Raw genomic sequence first — 12,185 nt, 5'->3', positions numbered from 1 at the left:
CATAAAAGCATTTCTTTAATAAGCTTCCTCATCTCTTGGAAGGGGAACATGGGTCTTTACAATGAAGAAGTTCTCATAGATAAGCCCAGCAAGCCCACCACCAATTAGTGGCCCAACCCAGTAAACCCAATGATCAGTCCAATCACCAGCCACCAAAGCAGGCCCAAAGGATCTGGCTGGGTTCATGGATGCACCAGAGAAAGGCCCACCAGCCATGATATTGGCACCAACTACAAGCCCAGTTAGAAGTGGGCCTAGCCCTTCAAGAAAGCCCTTCTTGGGGTCCACAAGAGTAGCATAGACTGTGAAGAGTAAGGAGAAAGTCAACACAATCTCCATTATAACACCTTGTAGAGAATCCATCCCAGCTGCCAGTGTATGCACCGGTGTGGTCTGAAAATTACCAAATACAGGGTAACGCATAAGTTTTACTGTATAATGTACAACAACTAGCAACATAGAAGCCGCGTGCAACGGTGGGCGAAAATTTTTCGGTTTTAATGTACTCGCTAGTAAAATGAGTGTAAACTCAAGAGAAAACCTAAAAATGTTGTCGTAATATAACAAAAGGGTATCGAAATGTTTTTTTTTTAATTCTGTAACGTTCAAACCCACACTATCAAACCTGCACGCTGTGACGAGTAAAAAAAACAAGATAAAATACAAAAAATATAACGTGTTCGGCTAATTGGTTATATGAATGTTTGAGCTAATTATTTATTTATTTATTGGAAAAGAAATCAAATAAAGAATACAAAATATTATGTAAGCGACACTCAAGTAACAAAGAATAAATAATAAAAAAATTAAAAGTCAGAATGTGAGTGGTATTAAAGTAATTTAGAAAACACTTTTCATGTAAGAAAATAGTTTTAAAGCATTCTCGTTAGCTTTGCTATCTTTATTTTTATAATTATATTAAAAACACTACATTTTTTCTCTTATATATAGTTAAGTAATAGTTTTTAAATCTTTATTATTATCTTTTTTCTCATCTTCTCTCACAACCACTTTCAAATGTATTAAAAAGTAAATAGAGGATGGACAATGTTCCTCTAAATTTACCGATTTCTTTAAAATTTTCTCTTCTTCATTCACAACCACTTACAAATTTGTAAAAAAATTTAGAGATTTCACATAATTATAGAGGAGCTATTGTGAATGCTCTTACCCTTAACTCACAAAGTTTTTTGAATGGTTTACTAGCTCGTAAATGCTATTCCCATAATGGAGCCAATTATTTACCAAAGAGCTTGTCACCTTTTGGTACCTAGGTGTTTGTGAAGGTAGAGTCCATTTCAAATTATGAGCGTTCAACTCTCATAATAGACAAAAATTATATAAGTTTGATTAGGTGCACTAACAGACCTAAAATTATTTGCTTTTTTTAAAGAATACATATGATTAATTGTGTTACACTTCATATATTACATAAAAGCCTAGACTAAGTCACTTAATAGAAATATTGTTCGGGATCCTTTGATCCTACTTAAAACCACCATTGCTTAAGTGGTGAAGTCCACGGATCTCGTGAGATTAATATCATATAAAATGGGTGTAGGTTAGTTACATCTGATTCAGGTTATATAACCCATAGGTATGTTTTGGTTTAGGTTATATCTTAATAACGTTTATAGAACATTTATGCATATGGTGTCAAATAGTTTATTTTATATAGGTATTTTTCTTAACTATTAAAAAACTATGAAGAATTAATTAAGAGATAGGCTTTAATGACCATTAAAAGACTATCAAACATCCTCCTAGTTTAACTATTTATAGTAGATGTAGTAGTTAGAGCATTCCTATCCCATCCCCTAAACTCATCCCCATCCTTATAATTTAAGAAAATTAGTTAAAAAGCTACTCCATCCTATTCTCTATCCCTTTACCCCATTTCTAAAATTTAAGAAAATACCAAACTTGACCCCATATTTAGGAACAAGAAAGCTTTCCCCTATTTCCAACTCCCGCTCGTCTTTCCCGCCTATCTCCTCTCTTTTATCTTCTCCACCTCAATCTTTTTACATTACCTCACCAAATTGTCTTCTGATAGGACTTCACCAAATGGGATAGTGTTAATCGAATTCACACCTTCGTTCTTTGGCCAGTGATCGATCAAACGGTCCACTCTCTCAAAAAAATGTCTTCATTCACGGGTAATTCATCTTGAGTTTCATATATCCTTTGTAATTAATTCGTATTCTTGGTTTATATATTCCCAATTCGATGCAAGCCCTATAGTACAATTTCTAGGGTTTTGTATAGGGCAATGTTGTCCACTGAAAATTATATATAGCATAATACTTTGATGCCCACCAGGTGTTTGATATATTAATCGTGAATCAAACCGTTAGTAATGGTTTTTGATAATTATAAACCAAAACCGAACCGTTGATATGTAAAACCGAACCAAACCAAATCGCTACCAACCGAAATGACTGTTCAGTTATGGTTACGCTTAATGTGATTTCGTTACTCGACTTTAACCGAAACTGAACCGAATCTTATATGTTTGTATTTTACCAAATTTGAATTCATGCTGCAACTGCATATGCCTGAGCTTTAAAGTAACCAAGAGTTAACTGAACCAAACATTGTTGACTATCATGCCATGAAGTATGATTCTGTTTGTTGTATTATTGCATTATGAAGAATGAGTATGTTTGTTGAATTATTTCATTATGCTTGTGACTTGAGTGTAAATATATGTGAATTCAGTTATGGTTAATGTGTCTTCGTTGCTCGACTTTAACTGAAACTGAACCGAACCTTGTATGATTATGTGTAAATATACTGTCACTAAAGTTTTCTTAACTTACCAGTATATGAAGTTCATGGACTTGTAAGTTGTAAGTAGATATACCACTTTTAGCTTGCACTCTTCCACTTTATTCCCTGAATCCTTGGTAAATTGTAAGACAAGTAAGCACCTTTCAACTAATCCAAAACTTACTACAGGAAAATATCAATAAATAGCAACTAACTTCATATAGTTTCCACATTTATACACCGGACATCAAAAGATAGTTTTTAAAACCACTTTACATTAAACAAATGGGCCAAAATTACAAATTTATAAACATATTATATGAAAATGAAAATGATATAGGTCCTTATTATACTTATATAGTTATATGTCACCTCTTGGAGTAATATGAAAATGATAAAATGGTCGTCTGCTGTTCATGTTATAAACTATAAACTAATTTAAACATGTCAATTAGGTAGCCTGCTAAACAATATAGTCTTATCTTTTCATTTCATATATATTGTGTGTGAATCTTTTAGATATGGAAAGTCAAGATATGGACTCACAAAGCCAATACTACACCAACCTTCTTACTGGAAACTCTCATATGACCCTAGATGACTCTCCTCCCTTGCCTCTTACTTATCCAACCAACGTCAAGAGATCAGTGAGGGGTACTAACTTCGTCTCTGAAGAAGACAAGTTGCTTGTCTCTGCATGGCTAAATTGTAGCGTTGATGCCATTCATGGTACTGATCAAAAGCAATCTCAATTTTGGGAAAAAGTCTTGGAATACTTTGACCAATATAAAAAAACCACAACCGAGCGGTCATTGAAGTCTTTAACACATCGATGGTCATGTATTCAAAAGGCCACAAATTACTTTTGTTCGTACCTAGATCAAGTTGAACGGTTAAATCAAAGTGGCTTGACTGACCATGATAAGGTAGAAATTTTGTTCTTACTTGTGTTGAGAGTATTTTAATTTATATTTTGTTTTTTCTGACATGAATTTTATTGGTTTAAATGAAAGTTTGACAGGGCAAAGATTATGTACCAATCAATACGTAAAAAAATCTATCCATTCGAGCATTGTTGGCACCTATTAAAGGACCAACCTAAGTGGATTTCATATACCACAAAAGATGACACAATTAAAAAGAAGACGACGGTACCATCCCCGACCCCGACCACAACCTCATCCCCCACAGAGTATGTTATCGAGTTGGACCGACCAATGGGTAGGAAAGCTGAAAAAGCAAAACGAAAGGCCCAAAGCATTCAATCAGAGGAAATAATCCAACTTAGAAAGATGAAGTATACCCTTTTAGAGGAGTCGAGTGCTCAAGAGAAAGAGTATTATCGTCTTAAGGCTGAGAAGATGGAGCATGACAACGCAAATGAGCAAAAAAAGTTACATCTTGAAGATGAAAGGTTGAAGTTAAAGAAAGAAAAGTTGAGGATTGAAGCTGAGAAAGCGGAGCTTGCAAAGAAGGATTCAGATCAAAGAATTATGATGATGGATGTGAGTGTCATGTCTAAAATTCAACGACTATATTTTGAGGGACTTCAAAGGGAAATCATAATGAGGCATCACCATGATTTAGATAATCAACTTTGAAGACCGAAGACTATTTTTTGAATGTTTAGTAATTACTTGATGCTAACTATTTTTTGGTGGTTTTTTTAAGCGTCATCAAGTGAAGCGTTAATCGATGTTGACGAATTTAGATAACCGTAAGTTAAAAAGGCAGTCTTTCTTTTGGTGAAGTTATAATATGTTGTCAAATTTAAGTTTTTGAGTATTAAAGCTTTGTTATGATCTAATTGTTTGCGTTCTGTGATATAGTTTTACTTTAATTGTATGGTTTTGAATGATTAGCCTTTCAATGATCCGTTTTCCTATTTATATAGAAATTTTAATAGCAAGTATAATATCTTTTATTTATGAGTAGCGCAAGTCGGTTTCATGGGTTTGATTGTTTGACAAAATAGACAATAAGACAAAATAGATAGTGGTTAAGGTTGTGATGAAAAAAGAAGAAACAAATAATAAAAAAAATAATATAGAGATAGGAAATGGGGGATTGGATGTGGAAGGTTTTTTAAAAGTGAGAAATAAATTTAAAGAATATGAGTTTTTAGCTAAATTATAGGGATGGGGATAAGGGATGGGATGAGAATGCTCTTAGGATGTAACTTTGATACATTTGGTTTTCTGGCTCCAGAGGCTGTGAAATTTTTGAGTAGGGTTCAGCGCGTCGTACACGGAACCTCTTCAGCTTCTAGGTCTCAAAGCTTCGTTTTTAGCAGGATTGGCTTTGCTGTTCAAAAGGGGGTTGCGGTGCAGCTTGTTGCCTGTTTGCCTGCCACTTTATTGTAATCGTTTTAAAGTAAATTATATAAAACTTCGATTATTTAAAAAAAAATGTAACTTTTAACCCTTAAATTTAATAAGATAAAAGCAAATAGTTAATATTTAAATTTAAATAGAAATTATTTATCTTATAATAATGTGGCAATTTTCTAAAGTTACTTAGTTGTACTTATAACTAGAGGTGCACAAAAAAACCGGTTCCCGAACCGGTTTGGGGGTTTAAACCGGAAACCGGTTTTTAAAAAAACCGGTTTTTTAAAAACCGGTTTGACCGGTTTACAAACCGCCGGTTTGTATATCGGTTTTAAGTTTTAGAGCCAAAACCGGTTTTGAAACCAGTTATAAAAAAAACCGGTTTTTTTTAATAACCGGTTATAAAAAAACCGGTTAACCGGTTTTTTTTATAACCGGTTAACCGGTTAAACCGGTTTTGACCGTTGTATAACGGGCATATAGCCGTTTTTTTGGTTTTTTGACCGTTTTTTATGGTTATTAAAAAAAAAAAAAAAAAAAAACCGGTTAACCGGTTAAAAACCGGTTTTTAAAAAACCGGTTAATAAAAAAACCGGTTTATTAACCGGTTCTAACCGGTTTCTAAACCGGTCCTAACCGGTTAGACCGGTTAGGGTTATGAGATGAAAAAACCGGTTATTAACCGGTCCGGTTATTAACCGGTTCGGTTTTTTTCCGGTCCAAAAAAAACCGGTCCGGTTAATAACCGAACCGGTTTTTTTAAAAAAACCGATTTGTGCACCTCTACTTATAACTAATTCTTTTAAAGATTTGTTTGTCAAAATTTACCAATCCACCGGTGAGATAACTCAAGAGAGCACAAGCTGCAGCAGAAGCAAGCAACTGATCAATCCAGTAAAAAATAGACCGGATCACAGTGATATGACCACCAGCACATAACCCAATGGTGACAGCTGGATTCAAATGACCACCAGAAATTCTAAAACCAGCTGATATCATTACCGCTACCACAAATGCGTGAGCCATTGCAACGAAAAATAGTCCAACCACCTCATTTCCAACCAACTTTTCTAATAATATCAACAAAGGGAGTTAGAAACATTTGATATTATTAATTATTATATGATTAAACGAAAATGATGATGTGGAAGTTAGCTCACCGGTGGTCATGGCAGATCCGACACCAGCAAAGATGAAGAAAAAAGTGACAATAAACTCGACAACGAGGGCTTGGATGCAGTCGGGCTTGGTGATCTCATCGATGGAGCCGATCGCGATCTTAGCCATGGTTGAAGTTAATTTGGTGGTACGAGTTCAAGGTACGTTGCTAGTGTCTAATTTATAGGATCAATAATGCATGGTGTAATGCATTATTTGAGATGAAAGTATGATTCCATTGTATTTTACTTGGGAGTTGGCACATCGTGGTAACATCATGACGTGGCCACACATGGGGGCCGGGTCCTATGAATAATTGTTCATCCTTTGACTTTAAAGAATAAAAATTGTTTAGCCAATAGGGATCTATACACCAGGTAATCATGGTGTTGGAAACTCATGTGATTCGTGAGTGGTGACTATCGATGGTTAGTGAGTCCATTGACTTTAAATAATAATTAAAAAATATATATTTTGGTAATTAATAGATTTTAATGATATTGATTTTTGTTTTACAATAATTTTAACATAAACGAACAAATTTGAATACGGGTCTAATAAAGGTAAGATTGAATATAAATTATAGTAGTTTTAGCTCGAGTTGAAAATTGTTATTCTGTTCTTACACACATGCTAGAAATGTATTTCGCTACATATTGTCTAATGTGATCTATGAATCCGGTATGCGTTGATCTTATGTTAGAGGATTTGACAATGAGACCAATATTCTCAGTTAATCTTTGTTGCTTGATGACATACATTCAAATGAGTGCCTATTTCAAATGAAGGGTACGCTATATTGGAATGTCTGACCCATGAAAAACATTCTAAATAGGCTATCTTTGTTAGCTAAGAAAAGATGCGGAGCAAGCGTTTGTTGACCCCTATCTTGTTGTGACTGTATATGTTTCGGAAGACCATGGATAATCTAAAAAATAAAGATATAACATATAAATGATCATACTACGAAATCCAATTAAGTTCGAGTTGAGAATAGTTCTTTTGTTCTTACACACATGCTAACTTTGTATTCTATCTCACATTGTCTCATGTGATCTATGGTTTCTGTACGCATTAGCCTTATGTCAATGACACCAATATTCTGAATTAATCTTTGTTGTTTGATGACACACATTTAAATAAAAGCCGAATTTCTAGTGCAGGCCAACACCATAATGGAATATCTAATCCATGGGATATATCTTAAATAGGCTATCTTGGTAGTTAAGAAAAGATGTGGAGTGAGAATTTGGTGTCTTCTAATTGTTACAACTGTACCTGTTTAGAAAGACAATGGAGCTTCTACGAAAAAGATATGAAGTATTAATGATCACTTTACAAAATTTAAGAATACGAAGAAATATTAATTCATTTTGAAGAGACAGTAATTATAATTGTAAATTATGCAATGTAATAAACACTAACACATAAACCAACTATTAATGACTTAATGCGCTTGGCGTTGTGGTTAATATTAGTGGCCATATGCAAATTTATTTTCCCCAAGCATATTGTAATCTATATGTTGTTGGTGATTTTAGTATTACCAAACTATTTTAGGTAATCGGTATTTTCTTATAAACCAAAAGAGAAATCAAAATAAACTTTGCTATTTGCTATGAGTTAAGAGGTATAAGGTAGAGACTTGTTCAATATAACATACTTATTTTCTTTGTGATGCTAGAAGGCACGCATTGTTAGTTTTGTGGGTTTGCCTTGATTTAGGTTTGATATTGACCAAATCAAGTTTTGGATTGACTCTAACTCACCATTTACCATCAAACCGTGTATGTTTGAAGAACACAATTCGATGGATGTCATAATGTACTACCTAAAAAGCTTATTGAGAAATCCATAATATTCAAATTTAAACTCAGTGTAGAAACCTTACATACGCCACCATTATACGTAACGTCACACACACAACTACATGTATTTGAGTATGAAACTTGTACTCATATTCATGTTGCACCCTTTGACGACATGGTCCATGCCTTAACGCTTTGATGCTTGTTTGGCCTCATATCAACCTTGAAAAAAAAAATGAAAAAGACGTGGAAACAAATACATATTAATTAGGGAATATAATTTGAAATTGGCATAATACATTTATGTATTGCTCGAGCAAGTGAGCAAGCATGCCATGTTTGGCTAAAGCATTACTAATGTGTTGTTTTATTTGGCGTAGCCATTCTTCAAATGTCCAATCGAAAAGTTCGAATGCATCAAATTAAGTTAAACAAGACATGCGTGTAAATCTTGTGAATCTCATGATCAGTGAGCATCCTTGTAACACCTCGGCTTTAAGCGGAATACCCCGAGTGTAACGTACAAATCACTCATAAGTTCGTAACGCTATTAAAGCGACAATAATTATATTTATTTCATTCATATCATCACAAGTACACAAATTGTTCATAAGTCAAAAGGAAACAATAACACTTCATCGAAAAAGCAAATAAGTCCTTTATTCAAATAACCTAAGGTATACTAATGATCTTCATCCTTAGCACACCATCGATTTAACCTGTAGCACGTTGAAAATAATATATTTGTCTACAATTAAGTTGGCGAGTTTTCATAAATTTTTTGCGTATACATACATATATATATGTGTGTGTGTGTGTGTGTAAATGTGCGATTCAATGATCGTCATGCAATAAATATTCAAGCGTAAAGTAAATGAATTCAACTAGTGTCGTCCTCCCGTTCCTTTAGCTGAAGCCGTAGTAATAGGGGAAATTAGAACCACCTTACGAACAACCGAAGTCGTAACGTTAGACGGCGCAGGTACGTCCCGTCGGACCCTCCCACTACGTGTATGCGTTTGCGTTTGCGTAACTTCCACCATAAAGACAACAAAAACGTTGCAAGCAAGTTCACGTATAATCATAAACATTATGCACGAATAATATTAACATGTACGATAATGGCGAATCGGTTTGTAAACAAGCGCACAACTAACGAAAGAAAACTTGTGACATGCTACACCCCAAAATATTATAAAATGTTAAAATGGGGTTATGAAAAACTCACATAGAAATCGAAGATAAACATGCAATAAAAGCCGAAAGCACGATAACGAACCGTAGCAATCGAAAGTGCGTTAAAGAACCCGAAACAATTGAACTTCTCGAACTATAATTAAAACAAAAACAAATCTAACCAGTGGCATTGAAGAAGTTAAATAATTTGGTTTTAGGTATTAGGCTTCATTTTAATACATTTTATTAGCATTTTATGGCTTCTTATATTATAATATTATATTTAAACTTTTAAAGGAATTTTAATGAAATATTTTAATATTATAACTAACGCTATTATGAGACTTAAGGTATTTATAAGGCACACATTTTTATCTCGAACAATAATTGTGTTAATGGATTAAAGCTAACGGATTAAGGTTTAATGAATTATAGTTGAACGAATTAACATTACTGAATCAAAGTTTAACGAATTAAAACTAACGAATTAAAATTTAACGAACGAATTAAAATTAACAAGTTAAAGTTGACGAGTTAAAGCTAACAAATCATAAAATAAACTAATTTTAATGATTTAACGAAATATATTATTTAAATATCATTTAATCTGCTATTAATAAGGGAATTTTAATATTTATAGAATACAATTTTATCGGTCAAATTTATCTCGAAAACGATTACGTTAGTGTATTATAAATATTAACGAAATGCAATAATAACAATAATATAATATTATATTAACGGGTTCTTTCGAAACATTACGAATATGAAAACTTGGGTTTTTGGATGAACTTTGGTAAAATTAATTTGTAATAATTTTTATGTGACAAAAATGATTTTTATTTGATTAATACTAATTTTTATTGATTTAAAATGATTTATAAATATATATGGTTTATAATAATTAATATAAATGATTTTAAAAAAATCAATATTGTGCACTGACCCGAGTTCGAACCTGGGTCTAGTTTGCATTACACTTATGTCCTAACCAGTTGAGCTAACTTGATTGTTTGAAGATTAAATGAAAACAGAAACAAATATCTATTAGTACAGCTTCGTCTTCTTCCTTAACAAAACCTAGATTTCAATTCCGTTAATTGGTTCCATGTTTATTAGAATTACGTTAGGGGCTTTAATAGACACTACAAAACTAACAGAATCCATAAAAAAAATTACCCGGATTGGTGATGGAATGATGGTGAATGGTGATTCGCCGGAAAACAAACTTGAAAGATTAATTACGTATTATAGAGTGTATTTCTGATTAAAATGATATATGAACGGGTTTAGACGAAGATTAGAATCATATTTATAGTTGCAATTGGATCGTAATACGTTTAGTAATCAATATTGCGTTTTTAATTATAGTCTAAGTATTTTATGAGCGGTAATTGGATTGACAAGCTTGTTTTCAGGGTTTATATGACGGCCGGAAAGCTGGATCGGAAAGGCGATGGGGGAAGAGGGGGGGGGGGGGGGGTAGGGGCTGGGTTGGGGTTTATTTATTTAATATATAATTTAAATTACATTTACACATTAGCCCCTCCATGTTTCAAGTTTCTTTAACTCAGGAATTTAGAACTTTATTTTTATTTCAGCCCTTGGACTTTGATTTGCAATAAAAATAGATTGATAGCTAATGTATTTGGATATTTTTTATATTATACCCGCATTGGTTGAAGATTGTTTAAAATAAAAACTTTAAATCTTGGAGTATCGATAATTGAACAAAATTGTCACACCCGGCCCTGAATGGCGGAAACAGCCGGGCGCGCGCGAGTGGGGATTGATAATTAAGCACGGGCCATTGCAAACATTCAAAGTAAGATTTTCATTGCGCATGAAATGTTTAATACAAATACATTACATTGTTTAAAGATTACATAAAAACATCCAAGTATAAAAACTGTTGAAGATTTCCACGCCATATCCCCTTTGCGTGGCGGGAACAACCGCGCGCATCGAAGGGATAGAACTAAAATCTTCCAAAAAGCTAGTTTTAGATGTTCAGCGTGAGGTGCTCTAGGTGTGACTCCAGGCGCTACCTAGTTATCTCCTGAAAGACACGTAAAACATTTGAATCAGTATAAACTGAGTGAGTTCACAAGTTTTAGTAACTTGATAAATCGTATTGCATCATAGTCTTGATAAAAATCATTCTAAAACATAATTCTGATAGCATCATTGAAACACATGCTTGGTAAAACATAGTTCTGATAATGTTTCCTTTGATAAATCCGTCCCACGGGTTACGCGCGAACATTTCTGAGAACCGTGCTCGTCTGTGTAAGTGGCGCTGCCACTACGAGCGAATAATACCGTCCCGCGGGTTACGCGCGGACGTTTCTGAGAACCGTGCCCGTCTGTGTAAGTGGCGCTGCCACTACGAGCGAATAATACCGTCCCGCGGGTTACGCGCGGACGTTTCTGAGAACCGTGCTCGTCTGTGTAAGTGGCGCTGCCACTACGAGCGAATAATACCGTCCCGCGGGTTGCGCGCGGACGTTGTGCCGGAAAACAAGGCGCTCGCCTGCGTATGAGGAGCGACCTCTACGAGCGGGCTCAAACCCATAGTACTGCCCCGTGACATGCTAGGCACTCGTCTGTGTAAGAGGTGCGACCCCTACGAGTGGGCGGATCAAACCAGCAGTCCATACCCTTAGAGTTCCAATGGTAAAGTGATCACTTACTCGAATCTGGTGCACTAACATCGAAAACCATAGATAACCGCTTGCATTGCTCATCATAAAACATAATTTAAACACATAATCGCTTGCATAGCTTGTAAGTATACCATGATAAAACATTATTTCAGTACGTGTCCCTCGCCCCGAAAACAGTTTAAAAATAGTGAAAACAGTGAAAATAGGGGCTGTGAGACTCACCTGTGGTTCTTGTTAAGGGATTAATCGAGATTCGGGTTTTCTTGGTGTTGGCC

At 34.5% G+C, this 12,185-nt stretch overlaps 1 protein-coding gene across 1 annotated transcript; it reads right to left on the bottom strand.

Annotated features, from left to right (window-relative positions):
* Positions 1-6,402, bottom strand: LOC143574326 (aquaporin TIP4-1-like). Its single transcript, XM_077058979.1, has 3 exons — positions 6,263-6,402; positions 5,931-6,172; positions 1-393 (listed from the first exon to the last, which is right to left on the bottom strand). Exons 1-3 carry the CDS (start codon positions 6,387-6,389, stop codon positions 16-18), a joined length of 747 nt encoding a protein of 248 aa, XP_076915094.1. The 5' UTR covers positions 6,390-6,402; the 3' UTR covers positions 1-15.
* Between the last annotated feature and the right edge of the window lie 5,783 nt (positions 6,403-12,185).

The sequence above is a fragment of the Bidens hawaiensis genome, unplaced genomic scaffold, assembly GCF_021521415.1.
Source record: "Bidens hawaiensis isolate Kalapana, Puna unplaced genomic scaffold, B.hawaiensis_p1.1 tig00001412_1, whole genome shotgun sequence".
NCBI classification, from domain to species: domain Eukaryota; kingdom Viridiplantae; phylum Streptophyta; class Magnoliopsida; order Asterales; family Asteraceae; genus Bidens; species Bidens hawaiensis.
Note: the sequence above shows the minus strand (reverse complement) of the source record. Positions and strands in the feature narration are given on the sequence as shown.

Bases quoted from the DNA above. Each gene is read 5' to 3' on its own strand.
- LOC143574326 (XM_077058979.1), bottom strand. From the start codon at position 6,389: ATGGCTAAGATCGCGATCGGCTCCATCGATGAGATCACCAAGCCCGAC. The intron at 6,173-6,262 runs GTGAGCTAACTT...TGATATTATTAG, and splicing joins CGGATCTGCCATGACCACCG to AAAAGTTGGTTGGAAATGAG. The intron at 394-5,930 runs GTAAATTTTGAC...GGTAATTTTCAG, and splicing joins GTTATCTCACCGGTGGATTG to ACCACACCGGTGCATACACT.